The 24945-nt window shown below is 42.0% G+C and overlaps 1 protein-coding gene across 2 annotated transcripts in view; it reads left to right on the top strand.

Moving 5' to 3' along the window:
• Positions 1–24945, top strand: part of si:ch211-130m23.3 (uncharacterized protein LOC558547 homolog) — a 54677-nt gene that overhangs the window by 5770 nt on the left and 23962 nt on the right. For both annotated transcript variants that reach the window (XM_040155273.1, XM_040155272.1), the window contains exons 2-4: positions 14898–14970; positions 18186–18247; positions 18586–18670. In XM_040155273.1, the coding sequence (XP_040011207.1) occupies positions 14898–14970; positions 18186–18247; positions 18586–18670 (220 nt within the window). The remainder of the gene's footprint in view (positions 1–14897; positions 14971–18185; positions 18248–18585; positions 18671–24945) is intronic.

The raw sequence follows: 24945 nt of genomic DNA, 5'->3' as shown, positions 1-24945 counted from the left end.
GTGGCCACACCTGGTTCTGTTGGCTTATGTCCAGTGATTGAGTAAAAAGCCCCATTGAGAAACCCCTCACCCCATACAAACACAAGAGCCACATAGTGGGTCTCAAGCTCCTCCTCCCTTTTTAAGTCGACAGAGAACAATATAAAAGTGCATGATTATGTGTACGTGGATCTGTAACCGCTATTTGCTGCTTTGGGTCAATAGAGACCGTAGTACGTGTCTAAGTCTGTAAGCCCCTCTGAGCTGTCTGCTTTCAGCACTTTCCCCATATGTTTCATCCCTCAATTCAACCTCCATCTGTCTGTCATACTGCCTGTGTTTATGTGAACTACAACATCCAGTGATCATAACATAGCTAATAGCCACTCCGGCTCTCACAGGACACTCGCGAACAACTGCGAGAACCCTGAGAACTGTCACCACTCTCTATTGTTGTCTTTCACTGACGGTCAGTGAAAGATATCGACTTAAAACTGCTGGCAATGTATTTAATCCTCACAGCAGTTTAGATTAGCATCAGTCTGGGATTACAAGAGAACCAGAGAAGAAATGGGGATTTTTTACTTTTTTTTTTTTTTTTTTCTCTGGGTATACACAGCTGTCCTCAATAAAAAGTGATGATGACAGTTTGACAAAGCTCTGATAAAAAACACTTTTTAGCCTTCTAAACACATAGAGGCTGTTAAAAGTCCTCTTTTATCTGCTGGCATTCCTCCTAGTCTCTCTCTTATCCCTGCTGCCAGAGATGTAACTTGACACAGAACTGCTATCAGGGCAGCAGCCTCTTATTGAGCTGTGTGAGGCGGGGGGAGACAGCCTCTGATCGACACAGGCTAAAAAACGGGGTGACGTGTCAATCAACAGACAGGACGCTGTAGAAGGCACCCTCACAGGACGCCTTTGGGTCCCTGGGAGGGATCGATGTGACAAAAGGCCTCCGTCGGCATCAGATAGCGTGTGGGAATGGAGGGGAAGAGAGGATGTGAGGGCGCAGCATCCTGAAAGTCTTTTATCACCCCCCTTAAAAGATGGAGGGTAAGGATGAGTGAGTTTATCACCCGGTGCTGGTCCCTTAGGACCCCATGGGTGTCCCTGAATGCTTCTGTTTTAATTAGAAAAACACCAACACATCATATATTTCTCTTCTCTTCTCTTCTCTTCTCTTCTCTTCTCTTCTCTTCTCTTCTCTTCTCTTCTAGAGACCCACTCCTCCTCTCTGCAATATTTACAGTGTATCAGGTTTGTCTATGAGATTGAGATACTGACATTTGGGGAGTGGAGGATTCATATCAGTACACTGTGGGTGAGTATGAGGCACGAAGCAGATAGGGAGGCATTTCATAGTGTGCTTTGCTGACCATGACTGGAAACTACAATCCATGCTGTCAGGCTTTGTTCATGTTGTTAGTGGTAGCATTTGCGGTTTTGACAGGAAGTTTTTTGTTGCCCCTGGTGACACCAAATATGCCCGGCTTTGCTCCAAACCACAGCACGGTAGGGACACTCTCCCTCAAAGCGTTTCCTGTAACCTGAGAGCTCCAGCCAAAAGTAAATGCTGTGGAAAATGTTGGTGGAAACAACACTTACCTACTATAGGCTCAGTTGGGGAGTTCTTTTACATTTGAAGCCCAACATTTTTGATTGTCAGAATTAATTTAGCATACACATTTATTTACATCGCCTGTCTAGATGTGTATATTTGTCATCTTTTCCCCAATTTTTAACAAAGTGTGTGTGCTGTGTCACACTCACTTTTGCAGCACAACAGCTGTTCTTGTGCTCACCAGTGTAACTTGCATTGCTATTGTGAGTGCCATAGTGTAACTGTGGATGGTGCAGTGCCTCCCCTGCCTGCTTTGTGTAGTGGAGGTTGGTTGGAGGCCTCTCTGCTGATATTCCTCCATCATTGATATGCAAGCTGCATCGCACAGGCGCTAGCGCAAGGTTAAGCATGCGTGACGGCCAGGCTTAGGAACTGCTTCAGACACTTTCTCTCTGTATCCATCTCTCTCCTGCACACACAAACACACATTTCTTTAACTGTGCCTTCTCTCTGCATAGCCCTCTGTTCTTCTATGTCTAGCTCTCAATTGTCCCTTGTCTGTTTTGTGAAGTTATGTCAGAGTTCTTCACTTAAATTCTCCATAAATGTACTGTCCTTTACACGACCACATACAGGCTGTCTGTCCACTGATCCTTATAAAGTCCACAATGACATTTTCTCCCCTCTGAATGAAAGGCAGTATATCCCCTTGCTTAGGATTTAAATTGCTGACATAGAATTCTTGACTTTTTAAGGTCCACTTAATGCCATTTCTCAACCATAAAGCAGCAGATGCAGAGCATGGCAAGAGCGAGGCTGCTCAGCAGGATGACACCAGTGTTGAAATATGTACAACTAGTACACGTTTTTTGTCTTTTCTAAGTGTTTTTTTTTTCTTGTTATTAAATGGTGTTCTTCATTTACACACACCCTGGTGCATGAATTTTACTGCTAATTTATACAACTTTATGTTTCAGCAAGATATATTTCTCTAAATGGTTAGTTATTTGTTTAAGCTTTCTCCTGAGCCTCTGTGCAGACCTTAATAGCCTTGCATTCTTTCCCAAATTGCTCTAGATTGCCTTCATCTGTATCAGTTTTTTTTTTTTTTTTTTATCTCATCTCGATGCTTTGTTGTTCAAAAGAATAGAGGCCTATTAGAGCCCCGTAGAAAGGAATTCTAATCCTATAAGATTAGAGCAGTGCTCTCCTACCAGTCATCTCCTTCTCCCTCTGGTTTTGTTGGAGTTGCTGCTGATTGTGGAATGTTGCATTGTGTGAGCTGAACAATGACAGAGTGCCACTGGACAGTCTGCGGAGCTGGCAAGAGAGGACAGGGTCCCGGGCTGTAACAGTCCAGGTCCTGTATACTGTACGACAGAGAGGCGTCCGCAGGGCTCAGTTAGGGGATGGCAGCTAGGAAACACCTTAGCACCACTGTGTTTGTGTGTCTAAGCGAGAGTAAAAAAGGAGAGAATTTGTGTAAGAGAGAAAGAATGATGGTCATAAAGTAAAACAACTCGTTCTACTGAATAAAATTGTGCACAGCGACATGATTGTGGGTCTGAGTTTGTTAAATAGGCATGCTGGGGAGATGAATTTCTGTCAATGAGGGTAGACAAAAAATTCAAAACATTCCTCAGGATATATGCATTTTTAGTCTACCGTCATTGACAGAAATTGGGTGCAGCCCTTCAGTCATCTCCCAGGCATAACTAATGTGTTATCTTGGGCATGGTGTACAGTACACTGAGCTGGAGGTTTTTTGTTACATTTGCAACTGCTCAGTGTAGCTTGTATAGTCATGAACCTCTTCCTGAGAAACTATAAAAATAGACTTTAAAAGAATGCAGTAATTAACCTTGTATGATCACAAAGTGTTGTCATCCAACTCTAAGTTCTCTCTGTAAACAGCAGTTTAATATTCTGGGCTTTATGGCTGTGTTGCATTCAAGATTTACTGTATTAGCTTGTAGAGAAAGTTGAACAAGGAAAACACTTCCTAAAAATCATTGGTGTTCTTTCAGCTGTGAAATTAAACAAACTCCCCACGAGAGGTGACTCAATCTAAACGAATCAAAGCCAATGAAATGGAACTCAAATTAAGAAAGTGATGGATTTGCCTCTGCTTTTATTTGATTTATCCACTTTACATGTTCTGTAAACAAATCTCACTTGGAGAAAAAACTTACTGGCAGAAACCTATGTGTAAATGACAGATGTTCATATAAAGGACACAACTGGATTTTTGCACAATGTGAGTGCTGGTAAACAGTGAGCTTACCCATCATGCTCTCTCGCCATCTCTCTCTGTTTCTCCCTCTCTCTGATAAGCTGGCATTTCCTGTTATCTCAGCCCTGGGTATTGTTGTCTGCTCTGCTAGACAGTAGAGTCTTTGCACTGCTGACAGAACAAGAACGGTTTCACTTTGTCTGATTGTGCCTGTACCGGGCAGGGGGATGCTTCCTTTTTATTGTGTTGTCTGTTCAAGTCTTAGCCTCAGAGCTGCCACCAGTCAGTCTGTAAAGTCACAGCCAGAATTTTCGCTGATGCACAAACACAAAGCAAAACGATGAAGTTATCAATATTCCCTATACCACCCCGAAGGCATACACATGTAAGACAGTCAGTGTCAGGTCAGTATCAACACCGATACCAATCCAGGCCATCGGATTGATGTGTCCCAATACCTACTCAATACCTACTCAATACCTACTCATCTTTGCTCATTTTAAATTTCTCTGGATCATGTAGCGTTAGCTCAGTCATCAGCTGCAGTAAACACTCCTTCTCATCTACATTGTGCTATACAGTATAGATGAGAAGGAGTTATTTAACGATTATTTATTTAAACTGCCTCCACAAAGACATCCCAACAGTTTAGCTCCATCCGAGATTATGATTAAACATTATTTAGTTTACATTTAGTTTGTTTCTGTTTGACTTTCTGTTCTGTTTGTCTACTGTTTTTCATGCCCTACAAATTTGATGATAACCAGTTTTGGGTGTGGCCTTTTGGAAACACAATGTGTGCTTACAACACAGGGTGGAGGTTTGCAACTACAGTTGGACTTGTGGTCACGGTATCTTGATAACTTGGCTGTTACCAATCTTTGTGGTGTAGCTTGAGTTGCTACAGAGTTTGAGTCTTTTTCCCTCATACAGTATTCTCCATCCTCATTAGGGATCACAACAGCATATTGTTCACCTTTCAGAAACATAGTATGCATTTTTTGCACTGTTTAGCTGGTCACTAAACAGTCAGATACCCTCCAGGCTTTTAACCACTGGTCAAAATAAGATTTAAAAAAAAAGGCAATTTTAAGACTTCAGTTTGGGCTCTGGTGAGCATTTGCCAATATAAAACATGTATATTACAGAGAATAAATGGCTAAAAAAAATACCTACACACATTATAATAATGTAGATAAACAAAAAATAAACATTGAGCATCTCAGACAATTTCTAACTCAAACATTATAATCTCCGTTGTTCTAATATTTGTCTTTCAAGTGCCCGTTTCACAGAATTTAGTTTCACCTTGTATTGGACTGTCCCAAGGGTGGGTAGGGGGAGGAGAGGATTCTGGGATCTCTAGTTAATGAAAGGTAAACACAAGGTCTACTCTGAGGTGAGCCAAAGAATGCAGGACTCTTCCCCTCTGTCAGGATATGAGCTTCATTCTTTTGACTTATACTTTTACGCATGACATTTCATCTTTCTCCTGGCAAATTCCTGTCTTTGCAGGAGGAATGTAGTGAGAGCTACTTCACTTTTTGCAACCACATGCACAGTTTTACCTCTTTATTACGTGACATATGAGAAAAAATCCTCTCAATGTTTTTATCATTTGATTACAGAATAGGCAGTATAATGCTGTATGTCATCATTATCCCTCGAGTGCCGTTAACTCATATGACAGTATTTATCAGCCACTTGCATAATGTCACAGAGATTTTATTTGTGTTGCTGGTCAGCCTCTCACGCATATCTGAAGTCAGCCAGCACCGTTCAACCAGACTGTTCTTAGCCAGCACAGGGCTACACTGCTGTTTGCCAAGCCGGTGTTGGAGCATTCGGGCCTGTCACCCAGCCAAAGCTCCGCTAAGGGCTTTACTATGTGTTGTGGAAGTGAGAGGGATAAAGGCTACGACAAACATTTGCTCAGTAAAGCAGCGTGTGAGACCATCTCAGTGGAGACAAAACAGGGAACATGAGCAGATAAAACACAGTTTATTTGACTGCGATTGTCTCTCCTCAGGCTGTTTCCTTGCGGGATTATGACATGTGTTTTGTTAATCTTTGAAGCTCGAGTGATCTTTTCACTGTCCCTCCCAACGAACCTGCAACTGAAGTCTACGCAGAGGCCAATCACTGTCAGAGAGAATATGCTTTATAAGAATATCTCTATTCAAGTGCTCTGCCTTTAGCAGGAGCCATTAGACAGACCCCAGGGGATGCTGTGGAAGGGTAATGGAGAATATAGATTTTACTTGTGACCATCAGCAAAAATACCAATTAGAAATGCATCAGCAAGCAACCAGTGATAGACCCACAGCAAACTGCCAGTTTGGGATGAATTGAAGGAATGTATTTGACTGCGATAAGAAGTTGACGGAGTCAAATGGAAGTCTTTGTACAGTCTTATCACATTTGAGTAATAAATCATCTCAATGTTTGATGATAGTTGTTTTCTTCTAAATGACAATATAAACTTTGTCAACATGCAAATTATGTGTAATCACACTCAACGCTCCAAACCAAAAAAGTCACTTGTGCAAACTTGTGTTAAAGGGATGCGTCAGCCTAATACCAGCTCAATCACTCTCAGAGATCCACCCTGATAAAGGTGTGTGACAGCAGTAGGCATGTTCATAATGTTGTCCTTTTCAGTTTTGCTCACAGGCTGCAGCATCACTCCTCTTCTGCTCCATCCTGACCTCCCTTCACTGCGTCTCCCAGCTCCTTTCATTAATCATTTACTCTCTCCCTCCTCTCTGTCTCTCTTCATCTCTCTCTCTCTTTCTGCCCCCCGCTTCTCCTCACTCCCTGCTCTTATTCTTCCTCTCTACCATCTAGTCCTCTTGTTGCTGCTAATCTTTATCTCTTTATCTTTCTCCCCATCTCTGCATCTTTATCTCTGTGTTGACTGGTAAATTACCTTTATCTTTGTCCTTCCCTGTGTATCATTGCCTTTGCATTCCATAATCTCTCTCTTTTCTGGCTTTTTCTCTTTGCCTCTTTCAAACTGTGCGTATGAGTTTCACTGTAGGCATCCCAATATGTGTATGTGTGAACTGTATGCTTGTAGAAGAATTAAAATAATAGCTCAAACAAAGCAGCCACAGTAGGGAGCTAACATGCTTTCAAACAATTAATCCACTCGTACTTAGTTGTCTAGCTCCCCTGCACAGATTCATTAAAACTATACTTTTGCCTAATGAAAATGCATCAGGGATTAGTACACTGGAACCTGATTTGCCATATAAAGTGATTTTTTTTCCATGATCCTTCTGCTATACCTTTCCCAGACAAGGTGTGTGCATGAATAGCCCTGTTTCGAAGATGCTCTTTACTTTATAAAGGCTCCATGATCCCCATGGTTGTTTGCGCTGTTGTTATGATGAATTATTCAGCATTGTAATGGGACTATATATGTCCTCGTTTATCTTGCCTAGTGCCCCCGCCACCCTCATTGTTGCCCCACCACCATCCCTCTCCCAGCTTTCACTTGTCTGTATGTCTGTTTGGCTAGCAGAGCCAGTCTACCTGCAGACGATGCTCCACTTTAATGAATGAAGTGAAGTCATTTAGCTAGGCTCTTAATGGCACACAAAGCCCCGCTGCTGGGCTTAATTAATCAGGGGAAGTGTTTGACTGTCACACATGGGGCTGTCCTCCGTAGGGGCAGCAGTTTGATCATTGTGGCCTCTTTTATCACGGGTTCCTTCTCTATTCTCGCCAGAGTTGTCAGGGGCCGATCTGCCAACGCTCTACTCATCCACAGGTGGCCTCTGTGTGATTGTGGGCTTTTGGAGGCTTGATTGGAGAGTTAGAGACGGCTTGGCCCTGCTGTGGACTGGGCTTGATGACAATGATAATGTTGATGATCCTACCTCTGAGACAAAAACAGGGGTCTGTGATTTGTGTTGCTCTTGTGGCTTGCAGCTCTATGCTGAGGTATGATATCATGACAGGACAGTGACCTCAGTGAGCAAGGATACAAACAGAAAGGAGTAAACCACTGTACTTACTATAAAGGGTATGGACCATATAACAGAAACACAATACAGAATACAGTTACATGAGCTCAGCAGTGTAAATTCCCTATATGTTAAAGCTGAAAGCAATTGAGCTACACTGGCCAGGCCAATATATCGGCCGATATATGCTTATTGCAGATGTATCGGTATTGATGTATTTGTCCTCCAATAAGAAATTGCAGTACAGAAATGCCAAATTATCAGGCTGGTATATCGGATTTTTACAACTCCCAAATATTGATATCAGTTTCAGCCTCAAAAATCCAATATCAGTCAGGGTATAAAAAACAGCCATCTCGCTTTGGTGTACTTACCTACCTGGCTTGCTGTAATGATGACTGACCTCTAACAAAGCTGATGCAAACTGTGAATTGTAATTCAGCTTAATATGGCTCAGCTTTGAACAGGGTAGCTTCCTCTGTACTTGTGGTTACTGCTGTCACTGCCTGTATTGCATCAGTCATATATGCTGCAAAATTATGTAAAGTGGTAAAAAGAAAGTCAGACATTTGCCAAACAATCTGCATACGCAAGGAGGCACAAGTAGATCTTCACCTACGCTGACTAAAAGACACTTAATGGGAAATCTGATTAACTACATGTCAGAATAAAAGCACAGCACTGAAAATGGTGCTGTATCTAAACATTATGAGTTTTACCAAACAGGAGTTTACTGTAGGTCTAATATATTGTAAGGTGGTGCTGCTTTTTTCATCCATAATTTGAAGGAGTGGCTTTATTTCTCCTTATTGCTATATTATTCAGTAAAGTATTCCATTCACTTGAAAGCTAAGTGCTTCAAAGATACTATAGCTCTCAGTAGATACTTCACAGTGTCACTTTTACTAACATTATTCTTTGCTGTGAACACACACAGTAGAGATTTAAGATGGTAATTTAGTCTTTTGTGGTAGGTAAGCATATCCAGGAGATAATTACAATATTTCAACTTCCTGACTGTGACTTAGTTCAATCGAGGATTACTTTTCCATTGTTATTACCTCTAACACAGACCTCATTGAAATTCATTTCTAATAATATAATGAAATTCAGTGCATACTCTGAGGCATAGTATGCCTTTGTATCATTCATTCTGTCCTTTCTGTATGTTATGTTTTCAGCACAGCGTGTAGTCATTTGCTTTTTCTCTTAGAAACTGTTACGGATCGAGTGTAGTTCAGCCTGACTGTTTTCATTGCAGGGTTTTGTGTTAATTTGCGGAAGGAGCAGCAGGGTGCTTGGCTAACTGAGACACCACTCAGTAAGAATCCTCAACATTAGAATATGAAAGTTTACAGATCTCACGAGTATTCATCTCGGGGCTCATCCGCTAGCACCCATCACCTCCATCCTACCCATCTGCCTTTTTTTTCTGTCTCTAGTCCCCCTTCCTCGCTCTCCTCTCTTCACCAAAACCTTTCATCTGTCTCTGCTTTGCTCCTCTAACCCAATCATTCTGTTTCTCTTATTTTTTCACTCTTTCTGTAATTTTCAATGGTGGAAATGGAGAGGGGAGTATGGTTCAGGCTCTGGCTGTTTGTCCTTATTTTTCCTTCATCTATTTGTTTATCAAGTTATACCTCAGAAATCACTTGTCAGATTGAACCAAAACAGGAGAATAAAGTGTGTCTTAAAACTATTGTTCAGTATATAAAGTCTGTGTATAGCTCAATCTGAACATGTGTTCAACCTGTGTTTGACCCATTCATATGAGACATTGGAGGTTAATTCCTGGAAGACACCATCCAGAGACTCTAGTCTGCAACTGTTTTTCAATAATTGCTAAACCAGTGCACCGAATTTGATTTTGTTTCTCCCTAATATACAATACAGTATACAATACAATTTAGCATTTAACTGCTAAACAGCAAGATATTTCCCTCAGGAGTTGGTGGAGGGCAAAATAGAGCTAAAAGGAGATACATTCGTTTCAAACATGACTCAAAATGAATGCTAATGTGTATCCGTGTCTGTTGGTTGTGTAAATAACCCACTTTGATAACAAGTTCCCCTTACGAACTTTATAAGGTATGGAGAATATGTCAATGTTGTGGTTAAGGTTTCTTGCACTGCCCTCAAAGGGCCAAAAATGTAATTAAATGTATGCAGGTGTAAAAGCCCAGAACTCATCTGATTGGACATCAACAAAATAAACACATAGCACACTCTGTACTATGTACTGTACAGTCTGCAGCCTGCTATCATTACATACAGAGTACCAAAGGGGACAAGATGTCTTTCTCTGACCACATCTCTCTGTAAATGCTGTTTAGGAGTGAGTTTGCATTCATCACTTCCTGTGGGTAGAATCAATTTCCTGCCACTACACACACCCAACAGCAGAATTTAATTTGGGGAAAGAAGGCAAATTTATGGCATCTCACTTAGCGTGGGTTGAGGGGATGAGACACCAGTGTTCTAATTTGGCTCTAATTTGTGGCAGATAAGACAGTGTATTTTTTACAGTAAAATATCTCCAGATGCAGCTTTAACAGAAAAATATGTGCAGCTACAAAATAAAAATCTTAACCAGTACCAGACTGTTTTTTTTTGTTTTTTTCAGGAAAGTGGTATAAGGAAATGCTGTTGGAGCTAGGTATTGCTGCTGTATTGCAATAGCTATAAATCTGCTGAAGAGGTGACTTGTGCATCATTGATTGGGATGGCATGTTTACTGGCAAGACTTTGTTTAGGATTTGATTACTTCTTTTATCATATACTTAACATTTAATTTGATTTTTTTAAATATGTGTTATAAGGCTGTGTCAGCATAGTAGCAAGTCTTGTAAATATGTCAATTAACATGCCAATTCAGATCAGAAGTATAATCACTTTTCCATTTCGTCTTTAACAAGGGTGAAATAATCTGGAGCTAATCTATAACAGGCAAATCCAATCACTGAAGCCATTGTCTGTTGTGATTTGAAGCTCTGCCAGACTTTGAATGCCATGGCAGTAAATTGATTAGCAGTGATCTACTGGTCTCTACTAAATGCTGATCTTGTGAAAATAGATTCATGCCTTTGCTTCAAACTAAGGTTGTGGTTGAGCTCCTCCTGATACTCTCCTCTCCCTGCTCTCCTCCCTGTACGGCTCAGTAACAAGGCAACATAGAAGCTGGTCACTGTTTCTGCCTGCTGCCTTCATTAACCTAAGCTCGGTCTCCAACTGTTCAAGCTTGCTGGCTGTCTGGTCTTGTACAGATTTACAGAAGCAGACAGGAATCAGGGTCGGCTCCAAATATGAATTTAATTAAATGTGACTCACAGAAGACAAAACCACTTGAATTTGAAGGAGAAAGGGGTCAGGCGTGGATCTTAAAGTTCCCCTGTCTGCCCCAACCCTTTCCACTTCTACCCACTCACCACCACCACTACCTCACACGACACACACATGCATTTGTATAAACACACACACACACACACACACACACACACACACACACACACACACACACACACGCACACAGTTTAGCACACAGGGAGAGGCAGCAAAGTGGGAGGCACCTGATCTCTTCAATCATCCAGTTTGCAGTTGTGATTAATGTAAAGTGGTTCTTATTTACTACACAAATTGCCAGGGTAGATAGAAACTGTCTTCAGTTTTCTGGTGTGTGTCCAACAGCAAGGGCAAACACCAAAAGAACTTTAATGTGAATGAACTAATTTGGAGTCAAAAACATTATAAATGCAATGGCTGCCTCGCTTTGAGCACTTTTACCTCAAGTTCTGATGCAGAGATTATATAAAGTGACACTTTATTTAATGACAAGAGAGTCCTTGTAATGCACTGTAATTTCACTTTAATGTGTCAAAAATAGAGGATTTTTAACCTTGACCAGTCCCCCATCCTCTAATCCTCAATCCTTATCTCTGCTTAGTATTTGGACCCTGTCAGTCAGTTGAGTTCCACATAGTTGGGTGCTTTTTATCAGTGCGAGGCTCAGCTGAACAAGTGGTAACTGAACAATGAGAGAGCAGCGTGAAGGGGTTTAGTGTTTTCAAAGCCTCTCACTTGTCTTTGAGGAAATTAGTAGTTTTGAGCTAAAGTTCAATAGATAGTGAATGCTAACAAAGTGACTTCATCTGCTGCTTTGCTGTCTGCTTATCAGTCTTATTTCAACCATGCCTACTGTTGGTGTGGGTTTAAAAAAAAAAAGAGAGAGATAGGCGGGGAGAGAGAGAAGAGTGGTGTAAGTCTGATTTATGTCTGTTCCTTTGCAAGCATCCGTGCATTTAATCTGTTGTGTTTAAGGTCAGGAGGGGTGAATGAATTAAGACATCCTTCATTTTTCCTTCTCTTTCATCTCTTCTCCAAAACTTGCATTAGCCTACCCACCTCTGATACCCTTTTAATGTTTCTCTTTCTTTTATTGAATCACCTCTCTCCCCACTGCTGCCCTCATCACCTTTCCTTGGTTTCCTCACTTTCTTTGACCCTTTCTCTACATCAGGGCTAAAGGTGACATCTTAGAGCTCCTGCGAAATCAATCATAGGTCAAACCTTTCAGTCTGCTTCAAAGGTAGCTTCCAGGCAAGGTTGTGTTTTTGTGGTAATACATAGCTGACTGGATACAGGACAGCGCATGCTGAGGAAAAAGCTTTCATTTCTTTATTTATTCCCACTGACACAATGAATTTGTTCGTGCTGCCATTCAGGCTCGTCATCATTGCTGTGAATGTAGTCATCGCAGATACATGAGATCTTTCAGTGTCAATAAATAGTTCTATGCTGATGCTTATGTAGCTGATGTAAGGGTTCACAGGGGAGGCGACAGATTTAAACCGGTTGACAGGAAAACGATGCAGAACAGAGCCACTGAAGTTTGTTTCTAGAAATGTTCAGAGTTGTACAGTCCCTGGGAAAAAATGAGCGCATCTTTTATTCATGCTCAGTTGTCGAGGTGTCAAGAGTTTTGTCAAGCCTCTCATTGTTCCGTTAACCTTGTCCCTGTGAAACGTTCTGTCTCTATCTCTTTGGTTAAACATTACTGCCAGGCCACGGGGGAACAGAGAGAGGAAGGGATGGAAAGAGGGAGGGAAGGATAAAGAGGAAGAGGTTCCCTTCATTAAACAAACATCGCCTTGTACAGAAGAGAGTGCAAGAGGGAGGCAGCACGGGCGAGACAGAAAAGACACATTGAGAGAGGAAGAGGTAGAGGGGAGACTGAGGATGAAAGTGATGATGAAGAAGAGAGATGGAAATGGTGGAGAGGGATGTGGTTGGCGGGGGTGGTGGAGGTGGTGGGGTTTGGGGGGGGGGGGGCAGACTACCTGTGTGCAGAGCAGAAAGGTGTGCAGTCCATCATCTTCAGACAGGCAGACAGGGCTGTCTGGGCAGTTTATTTTTACCTCGATATAATAGGAGACTGGATCAGCTACAGCAGGCTGGTAGCACCTTTCAGCGGGGGTTCTGGGGCAGCTGCTGTCCAGCTGTGACCATCTTTCACGCCTGACAATACACAATCATTTACATGTACAGACAAACACACACAAACACATCAAGCTCCAGGTCAAAGCTTGTGCTGCATCATGCTCCAACTTTAGTTTTCTGAATTTACATCATATGTATATGTCATTTAATCAGTTTGTTGATTAACTGAAAATAAATCTGCAACTCTTTTGTAATTAACTAATCATATAATTCATTTTAAAAGCATAAATGCCAAACACGCATCAGTTCCAGCTACACAAATGTAACGATGTGGTTAACTGGTTAACGGTGTATTTTTTTGTATCTTTTGGAGTTTTGGTCAGACAAAACTAGCAATTTCAGTGTGTCACCATGAGCTTTGAGAAATTACAATGGGCATTTCAAAAGTTTTCTAACTTTTATAGACAGTCCTGATAAATTAATTAATTTATCAACAATTTGCTAAATTAACACACTTGAGGTCCCAGAATACCTCAGTGTACCAACTCCTAATTGAGCATGTATTTTCTAATATGGCTAAATACATATAGAGTACATCTCAGGGATCTAAAAACACTTTTGTCATGCACCTTACAAATCTCACCAATCAGCCCCCAACCTGGTTAATGTGGATTTTCAGAGGAAGTGTGATCAAGCACAAATGTTCATGGTCATTGCCCTCTTTGCTAAATCCACGAGAAACCTCTCATTATTCATAGCCCTGTACAGTGCCTATATGTTGTTACACCGGATTTCTCTCTAAATCTATAGGGTGCCGTTCAGAGTCAGTGTGATCTGCTGTGGATCTCCTGTGGATCAGTGTTTATCTTGTATTTGTAGACCAGTAGATAATCACCCCCCCCCCTCCCCAAATTGCTGCTAATACCAGCACAGACACACTGGGAAGAGAATTGATTAACAAATCAAGCCTATAATTAATTCTTACTGTAATCAAAGTCATGGGAGGAAGTCCATTGAGAGTTCAAGGCAGGAGGGTGAGGGGCTTCACAGTGTAGTCCCACCAAGCATACTCCTATCGCCATTTAGTTTGTTCTCTAACAGGTGGGTTTTCGATTGAGCAGAACATTGGGTAAATTAAAGATGTCTTAAAAGGTTGCCCTACCTGTTGTATGGCATTCGGGAGATGATTAGTGCTCCTAAGCTGGTGTGTATCTTTCTGTTTCTCATGAGATTTGTAATGGACTGTGACGCCCTCACACATCACTGCACATTGCTGTCTCCCGGAGCTGCTTGGCAATTCGTATCCATGCATAGGCTCCTTCATCTTTTATTTTTTGGGCAATCCTAGAAGAAACTCCCTTTTAAGTGTGGATTTATCTTAAATATTGAGTAGGAAGTATAATTGTCTAAGGTCCAAAAGTAATTGTTTTCTGGATTGGCAGAAAACATTTATTAAAAAGTCATGAAACTCAAAAAAGTTCAAACTTTGGAATACATAGGGTGAATGGTGAATTTCAAATGCTTAATTTTTGTCTGTTTACATCATTCTTACTGTTAACTCGCTCTCTCTCTATTATTGTACATCTGTTGTTGCCTCCACTTTTCTTATATTTTTAACCAGTTTTTCACTAACCTAACACCTATTGTTGACTTTTTGGATCTTAATGAACACACTGACCCACTTCCTCCCACTGTGTTCTTTATTTTTTCTGTGCAGGCTAGCTCTGTATGTTTATGAGTATCTGCTGCATGTAGGAGCACAGAAGTCAGCACAGACCTTTCTCTCAGAGGTAAGTCATGCTGTATTTGTTTGTGTGTCAGAGAGTACAGGCCATGTACTTTATATGTCCACTCTGAAGGGTGGTCTGACCCTCGCACGCTGTGTCCAGTAAGTGTTGCAACTAATTGAATTAGCCTGGCCTTACAGTGCTGAGCCAACAGATTAGAAGCCTCAAACAGGCTTCTTAACATTAGTGTTGCATTAATGGGACTGGAGCCAGAGCACAGGGAGAGTTACAAAGCTCGGCCTGGAGCTGACGTCTTCGACTGACATCATCTCTGATCAGCATCTCTGTCTCTGTCAATCTCCTTCAATCCTTCAATTCCTGTCCTTATTTTTTTTATTCTTCTTCTTTCTCTCTCTTTGATCTTCCCTCTCTCTTCTTGCGCTATCTCACCACTACTCTCCCTGAGATGTGAGCTTGTCTTCACTTTAATTCTGCAGAGGTAAAAAGGTGAAGGGGTGAAAATGAGGTCAGGTGTTTCTGGTGCCTCGCCTTAAATGACGGTAAATTACACTGTAGAAGACAGTGGCTACAGGCTTGTTGTACATCGGCCAGAGGAAGAGGAGAACAAAGAGAGGGGGATGGAAACGGTTACATCATCAGCTGGCACCAATTCTCATCAGTCTGACTTAGTGTGTGTTTGTGCACATGCGCATATACACACCTCTTTGCCATATCACTTGCTCTCTCTTCCGCCAATGTGAGAGATGAAAAGGATAGGCGGTGTCATTTTCAAATGTGGGAACGCATTAGCTAAGAGGGCAACAAGTATAAACAGTGCTGCTTGTATACAATACACATGCACACATATGCACGCACACAGGCACACTGGGTAAACATTACACCATAATATAGCTCTTGCTGGAATATTGGGGTGGAGCAAAACATGGCTTTAAAAGGCCTGTTATCCACTTTTTTATCATCCACATCTGTTTACAGTGTATCCTCAGGCTCAGGAAACAAGAGCCCAGAAAGACGAGTCACGAATCAGACCCGAATACCTAAACGTAAGTACCAAATCACTGACAGACAGCTCAGAAGAGCAGGTAACAAGAAGTTAAACTAAACAATAATAACAAAAATACACTTAAACCTTAAAAGAAGACATGAGGAGATAAAAACAGGACCGCAAGAATAAAATGTTTAAAATATTTGTATGGGTAGAAAGAAAACACTCAGTCCTCAGTGCAATGAGAGCAACCCCTTCAACTTACAGCCTACATCTGCCAATAATCATGCTAAAGGGATCTCACTGTAACATGGTATAGGTAAATGAATGAACCTCCCAGGAGGGTGGACCACAAGAAGACAGGATATACAGGCATAGTCAGTGCTATTTTTTTTTCGACGCTTTCCAGATGAAGGGTGGGATAAAAGAGCACGCCAAAAAGTGTCCTGACCTGAACTGTCTGCAATCATGTTTGGACTGAGCTACAGCCAATTAAATGTGAGAAATGAAGGATGTCATGCCCATTCTGCATCTTTTGTACCATTTGAGCAATTATGAGGGAGTAAATCTGTCTTTGTCATGGTGTATATGGAAACTGCTGACTGCCTATGATGTTTCACATTAACCGATGTCTTAACTAGAACTTCTAACTTAGAATGAAAGCATGTGGGATAAACAAAGAGAGGCAGTTCCTGATTCCCCCCTAAAAAAAAAACAACTTCAAAGCAAGGCATTCCTTCTAAAAGTCACTGTGTCTGATCTGCAGCTGAGGTCAGGACGGTCTGATTGAAAGCGCAGTGATTCAGTTTTTCCTGTTATTTTAGCGCTTGCTCACACTTCTAGTGGAGCAGGTGGTACAATAGTCTCATTCTTTTACCCATATGAAACATTTCAGTGTGGGAAATTAAAAAGATCAATATGAGATCACTTGAAAACTCAGAGGCACCGATTGATGGAAGTCTGTTTATAGAGAGGAGAAGCAGACTAAACAATACTATCATAGGCTGATAGGAGTAGTCAGACTAATGTCCACAGCTGCTGTTCAGACTGTGGCATTGTGTGCAAACATAAATTGCCCCTACTGTGGGTGATGTCAGAACTCGTGTTAGTCACATACCTTGACCAAGGTGTTAAAGTGTCAGAATGCTTCAGCCAAAGTGCTTATCAGAGGGTCTGAAATCTTCTTCCCCCACACCTATTGTTGGAACTCAACACTGAAACTGACCAACACTCATAGTTACTGCTGCTGCACCTGCCAAGCTTTTCGTTCTCACAATGTTTCCCTTTAAATGTTTCAACAGAAAAGACATTCAGTGTGTCTAACTATTTCAGGTAAAGAGTTTGGTCACGGTTGCTTGGGTGTAAAATCCAATGCAGAGAAGGATAGAGCCACTAGTGTTAACTCTTAAAACATAAAGGATAAACTCCCACACGTTGGGTAAATAGTACACAGTGCTAGTTGTAGTTTTTTTGTAATCTTTAACCCACAAAATAATGTATAAATTGATCATAGCCTTGGAAGTGACATTTGCAGCTTACATTAGAGAAGATAAACACAGAGCTTAATGTACTTCTATTTTTGGTTTTGGATTTTAAAAACTGAAAAAAGGAAGAAACAATCCAAAATTGTTTTTTATTACAGTCCCATGTGCACGGCTTGAACATGTGGAGAAATCCAAAACTAGACAGTCCTGCCATCTATGGTCGTTAAACTATGACTGAACAGTCGCTTTTTAACTTTCCAAAACTGATAATCTGACAGGTGAGAAAGAAAGGAAGAAAAGGAAGAAATACTGTAATTATAACTGTAAAGAAAAAAATTTAAATAACAAAGAAGGAAACACAACAGGAATGAGTTATAAGGAAGGCCAGAAAGAGTGACTGAAACACACTGGAAGCAGAAGGACAGACAATGTGGGGAAGGAGCAGACCTAAGGGTGTGTGGGTTGCACAAAGGTTTAATTGGGCTCCTCAGGCTGGTACATGTCTCTGACCTCAGACTTTGTACACCTCCTGACTCAGCGGACACACAGTTGCACGCATACGTTTTCTGGGTACTAGTAAATAGATGGGCTTTCAGGCACACATAGACTCACTTATCCACTTATGAATCCATGGCATGAGAATCATAATATAATTACATAAAGGCATGTGATATAATTCCCTCGCACCCTCTCCAATCTTGTAAAGCAGGTAATTCCGATGTTGGGCATGTTTTAACACTCAATATGTTTTGAAGCATCTCATCATCTCTCTCTCTCTCTGTGTCTAGATCCGATGGGAGAAGAACATCACATTAGGAGAACCTCCGGGGTTCCTCCACTCATGGTGGTGGTGAGTTTTTTTTGTGTTGTGTAATGATTCAAGTTACTGTACATTCCTCCTCATGCTGTTTTTCATCTCTGACATTATTGAATAAAATGATCATTCTCCCTCATTCTCATCCTGTTTTTATTTATTATCATCCCATTAATTGTCCCCAAAAGCTCTTCTTCAGTTTGCTCTTTACAAATTGTAACACACTAAGACACCCGAAGTCATCTACTGCAATATTGATTTAAAAAATCATACTTGTCTTGATTGCCTCTAAAATGGACTATTATTTATCTATCAGACTTCAGTGTTTCTCTTATGTCATAATTCTCAACTCTGACTGCCTCTGTTTGTTGTAGTGTTTTCTGGGACCTGTACTGTGCAGCTCCAGAGAGAAGAGACACATGTGAACACTCCAGTGAGGCCAAGGCCTTTCATGACTACGTGAGTTTGCGCTGTAGTAGCTTTCCTTGCTCTTTCTGGAAATATGGCACCTTCTGATGAAGTCTGTGCTGCGAGATGCAGTATTATATGGAAACCCAAAGTTTTCAATATTAAATAAACTGATAATAAATTATGTAATAAATAATAATTTGATTAAATAAGTACCAAATATATAACCGTGAAATGGTCAACTCATTATCATGAAATGTTATTTCATCTACTTCTTTTGACAATAACAGATTTTATTGCAGGTCATTTTTGTGTTTGGTTCTTGCTTTAATGTGAATGCGCAGACAGCCAAAATCAAACAGTGTAACTCTGATACTAACTCTGAAGGTGAAGACTACTTGATGAAAAGTGGCAAGGAAGTTATTGGGAAAAATAGCTTTTAAAATAAACACAGACTTTGGAAAACCTGAAATTAACTGTTACGGTGGAAAAAAAAAAGACAAGATGAAATAACATTTCATAATATTGAACTGAAAAATTATTCCCAAATTTCATAGTAATGTTATGTATTTTCCCTGTGTATATCCATACAAATATTTATTTCTTAATGTCATTTAATTTGTTTAATATTTAGCATTTTGGGTCTCCATAGTATTAAGGCCAACTGAGATCAAAGATGATTAGGAGATGTGTCCAAACTGGAGACTGTCTTCCAAAAGATACTAAAATGACAACATAAGACTGATTGGTTCTCATCAGAGCAATGCATATGCTTATGCAATGCTTTTTCTCCTTTTTTGATTACAGTGGTCTCTCTATTGTCACAAAAAAATGAGAAGGATTTAGAGATGATATCAAAAGAACAATTGCAAATTTTGTTAAACATTTAGACAATAAGGTTGAGATTTAGGGTTCACCAACCGTCATCAGTTTCTCACATTTAATCCCAGAACAATGTGTGATAAAGAAGTACATACTGCTTAAGGTTTATAGTACCTGCTACTTGTATTCTACCAGAGCACAGCAGCTCTAAAATGCTACACACAAACACACACAGACACACACACACACACACACACACACACACACACACATAGCCGGCTAAAGTATTGTGAGCCCATTACGCTGAAGACCAGAAGCAGACAGTGGCCCGTGTGGTGGAAACAGTATTTATTGCTATGTTTTCTCAGTGTGGCTCCACTTTACTGCTGTAATTCCCGCACATCAAGGCAGGGGTTGATTCAGTCATGCACTGACCAGTAACTGGAATACCGTGAGCAGTGCCAAAGCGCATGAAGTTTTAGATTGACTTGTGACTAAGAGAGAGGAAGTGCAGCTCTCCTCTCAGTAAGATGCAAGGTGGAGTGGAGTTGGGGAGGTGGTGTGGCGGGGGGTGGGGGTTCTTCTCTCCTGCTTTTTATGTTTTTGTTTTCCCTCTGTAGCCTGAAGTCTGTCTCATCAGATTTGTCTGTACTGTGGTTCATTGAGATGTATTGTTGGAAGTGCACAGGTCAGGGGTTTCTGCCTACTCCAGCAGGATCATCCCTTCCCTTCTCTCTCTCCCTCTCTGCGGTTCTCTCCCTCTTTTCTTTAGGCTTGCAATCCTGTACAACTGGTGGGGGCTTTCATCTCTTTTATCTTCTTGCAGTTGGTGTATGCTTGTGTACGTGCGTGTCTGTGTGTGCATACGCAGGTGATGCTGCTGATGCTGGCGATGATGATCGGGGTGATGAATAGGCACTCCGAGGACGAGGCAGTTATGGGATGATGTCATCCTGGCTCTGAGGAAGGGAGCTGGAGGGCAGCATGACCTCAGACCTGAAAGGCAGACAGAAAGGAGAGGAGAAAAGTGGAGAAAAACAGGGGAACATGGAAATGGATAGAGAGAGGGAAAGAGTCAAAAAAGAGGGACAAACAGTTAGACAGTTAGTTCTGTCTGATTTATTAGTCTGAAACACATTTCGACACCAAAAAACAAACAAAATTTATTTACAATCATTAAATGTAATTGTTCTTAGGATGACAACAACAGTATCTTGTTTCTTCTTATCTTATCAGAATCAATTCAATTCAGGAATCATCCCGAATAGATCTGAATGTCATTAGCAGAGGCCACCAGCAACGTCTCATTCTTACATTTCCTGCAGGGATGTAATCAGAGAAGTATAATTAGACCAATTGTAATTAGACCAAGGTCACTTTCAATCAAATGTATCAATGCTGCACTACTTCTCAGATGCAATCAGAGGTACTACGCACATATCTGCCACTCAATTAAAAGAAAATGAGGGGACAACTGGGGTGGACTTGGTTTTAAAAAGTATCACACCTTAATTTGATGTTGGTGCCTCTCTTTCAGTCTCCTGACTGTGAGATGGATGGAGGTTTTAATCAGACATTTTAATGGTAATTATTTTCAGATAGCTAATTACTCAGTGAAGTCCTAATTAATGCTGGGGAGACAGAGCTCTTTCACATCATCTTTGTGTCCCTTTCCATCCATCCATCCATTTTCTGCGGCTTATCCGAAGTCAGGTTGTGGTGGCAGTAGGTTAAGCGGGGCAGCCCAGACATCCCTCTCCCCAGCAACATTATTCAGCTCTTCCTGGGGGATCCCAAGATGTTCCCAGGCCAAATGAGATTTATAATCTCTCCAATGTGTTCTGGGTCTCCCCAGGAGGCATTCCTAATCAGACACCCCAACCAACTCAGTTGGCTCCTTTCAACGCGAAGGACAAGCGGCTCTACTCCGAGCTCTCTGAGGATGTCAGAGCTCGTTACCCTATCTCTAAGGCTGAGCCCTGCCACCCCATGGAGGAAACTCATTTCAGCCGCTTGTATCCGTGATCTCATTCTTTTGGCCAATACCCAAAGCTCATGACCATAGGTGAGGGTCGGAACATAGATTGACTGGTAAATCGAAAGCTTTACCTTTCAGCGCAGCTCTGTCTTCACCACAACGGTCCAATTCAAAACCCGCTTTACTGCTGATGTTGCACCTATCCACCTGTTAGTCTCCCGTTCCATCCTACTCTCATTCGTGATCAAGTACCCGAGATACTCACTTGGGGCAGAAACTCCATCCCAACCCAAAGGGTGCATTCCACAGTTTTCCGGCAGAGAACCATGGCCTCAGACATGGAGGTGCATCAGCTGCAAACTGCCCCAGTGCTTGCTGAAGGTCACCGTCTGATGAAGCCAACAGAACCACGTCATCTGCAAATAGCAGAGACGCAATTCTGAGGCCCCCAAATGGGACATTCTCCTCCCCCCAGCTGCGCCTTGAAACCTCGTCCATGATGATCACAAACAGGATTGGTGACAAGGGACAACCCTGCTGGAGGCCAACACCCACCGAAAAACATATTCAAAATCCTGCCAAGAATATGGAAACACCTCTCACTCCGGTTATATGGGGGACCAAATGGCTCATAGCAACGGCCCTGGAACCCTGTATCCCCCCCACAAGATCCCCCAAGGGAACTGGATGTAGACCTTCTCCAAGTCCACAAAGCACATGGTGACTGAATGGGCAAACTCCCATGACCCCTCAAGTAGCCTTTCAAGGGCAAAGAGTTGGACCACTGTTCCACGGCCAGGACCTCCTGAGTCTGAGGTCAGTCGGAGCCTCCTTTCCAGCACCCTGGAAGAAGCTTTGCCCGGTAGGCTGAGCAGTGTGATACCCCAATAATTCAAGCACACCCTACCTGAAAGACCTCTGCTAGAGATATGAGTGAGGCTTCCCCTGAGTCTTAAAACTCTGCCTCTTCCTCAGAGGACATGTTGGTTGGGTTCAGGAATTCCTCAAAGTGGTCCTTCCACCGCCTGACGTTATCCCCAGTTCGAGTCAGCAGTTTTCCACCCCTGCTGAGAACAGCGTGGGCCAAGCCCTGCTTTCTCTTTTTGAGACACAGAAGCTAACCAAAACTCCTTCTCCATTTTCCTCCCCGAACGCCTCCTTAACCTGGGTTTTTTCGCCCACGACCACCACAGCTGCAGCCTCTCTGGCCTGCCAGTAACTGTCTGACGCTTATGACGACCCCTGGGCCAGCCAGGCCTGAAATGCCTCCTTCCTTAGCTTGACAGCTTCCCTCACCACCGGTGTCCACCAGCGGGTTCTCGGGTTGCCACCACGACAGGCAGAGATGACCCTCCGACCAAACCCCCTAACAGCCGCGTCCACAATGGAGGCTTTCAACGAGGCCCTCTCAGATTCCATGTCCCTGACCTCCCCCGGGATGTGTGGGAAGTTATTCCGATGGTAGGACAGGGGCCTCCGCCAGACGTTCCAAGTTCACCCTCACTACGTGTTTGGGTTTGTCGGATTTGTCCATGCACCTCTCCTGCCATCTGATTCAACTCACCATCAGGTGGTGTTCAGTTGACAGCTCTGCTCCTCTCTTCACCCAACCACAAAGTCGATAATTGATCTTAGGTTTAAGGTGTTCTGGTACCAAGTACACTTATGAACCACCTTATTCTTCTCCGAGACTACCCACCTTAATGTGGTGGAGGGGTTGGTGTGACTCAGTGATCCTGGGAGCTGTGTTGTCGGGGGCATCAGCACCTGATAGGGTCTCACAAGGCAATTTAGTCCCAGGGGAGAGGCACCCTCCTGGAGTCAGACCTGGGAGGGGAACTCGCTGGCGAATGTCTGGTGACCAGGCCTTGGCACATGGGGTCTGGTCAGGCGCAGCCCAATGAAATTACATGGGGCCACCACCCTGTGGGCTCACGACTTGCAAGGGTAAGCATTGGGTTGGGGTGCATTGTGAACCAGGCGGAAGGCTGGGTCTGGGGCATGGTCCTCGGCCTGCCAATCCCTGGCGTTGCAGACTAGCTCTAGGGATGTGGAATGTGACCTCTCTAGGGGGGAAAGAGCCAGATTTTCTGCAGGAGGTGGAGCGGTACCGACTTGATATACAGCTCACTTCCACGCACGGGACTGGCTCTGGAACCAAACTCCTGCAGAGAGTGGCTGGACTCTATCCTTTTCTGGACTTCACGATCATCACAGTTTGAATTACCTATTGAAGATATAGTTGGCTTTCTGACTTAAACAGTTTTAACAGTGTTTTTCTGTTAATTCTGTTTACATGTATATGATGTTTCGTAAGTGGTTGTGTACTCTATATGTCCATCAAATTACTAGATTTGAGTGTGTGAGGATGGTCTTTGAGGACATTAGTATGGTAATCTAATGTTAAAAGGGAAAGAAGGAAAAGACTGATGAACAAGTGAGATGCAATGTTATTGATTTCCATCCTCAGACAAGGCTTCTCAGGCATCAGAAAAGCCATTTACAGTTCTGTTAAGTACTTTGTAAATTATGCTCTCGATACTACTTGAGCGCTTTCCATTTGCAAGAGCCCGTGAAGTCATAAAAACAAGTTATATTTAAAATCTTATGCTTGACCCGGAAATGGCCTTATTAGAGAGAAAAGTCAGTTGCTGTTGCTTTTATATCTTCAAAGAATAAGACATCAAACCATGCAGGCTATTCCTGAAAGTGTTGGGGTTTGAAAGTTTAAAGTTGACAGCTGTCACATATGCTGTCTTAGTACAGCATATGCACTACCATGAATACATTTATAATACAAATAAAAATTGCAAATGTCGTAAGCTAATTAATAAATGGGGAGAAATATGGTTGTTTCAGAGCGAGAAAAATCTACCCAGCATGAAACTGCTTGTAAGACCTGTGGAAACAATATTGAGCATATTAAGAGCATTTCCTCTACTACATTATGACATTTTGACCCATTAAAATGTTTGCTCCACTGAAAAATGGCCCATTTAATTTAAATACAAATGTCTCCGCATAAATTGTGTTAAGTGCATTGGTGCGTATTTGTGTATTTGTGCGTAACACTTTGAGCAGAATAATTATACACATATTCTATTCATGTTCAAAATTCCCTCCGTGAATTACTCTTGCACATTCTGGAAGAGACAGTTTGTCCAGAGGTAGAGAGGCAGAATGGTGCTAGAAGGGCTGATGAAGTAGAAAAATTTAGGGAATTTCGGAGAGGTGTTGCAAAAAAACAAACCACTGAGCGGATACCTGACTCCTGATTTGTGGAGATTATCAGTGTCCGACAGTCGTACTGGTCATGCTGTGCAGCCTCCAGATAAGAATATGCTTTTTAACTGAAGCAAGGCGTCGGTTGAAAAATGAGTCCTCCTGGAAGAATTAAGTTTTTTGTTTTTCTTTTGTTTTTCTTTTGTTTTTCTTTTGAAGTGGACATTGTGACTGAAAATATGCTGTGAACTGAAACAGTAAAGTTATAATAGCCTGAACCTGTACAGCTACCATTATCAAATTG

Source organism: Xiphias gladius, chromosome 19 (genome assembly GCF_016859285.1).
Source record: "Xiphias gladius isolate SHS-SW01 ecotype Sanya breed wild chromosome 19, ASM1685928v1, whole genome shotgun sequence".
NCBI classification, from domain to species: Eukaryota; Metazoa; Chordata; class Actinopteri; order Istiophoriformes; family Xiphiidae; genus Xiphias; species Xiphias gladius.
The sequence above is the reverse complement of the archived record's forward strand: the minus strand, read 5'-3'. Positions and strand labels throughout refer to the sequence as shown.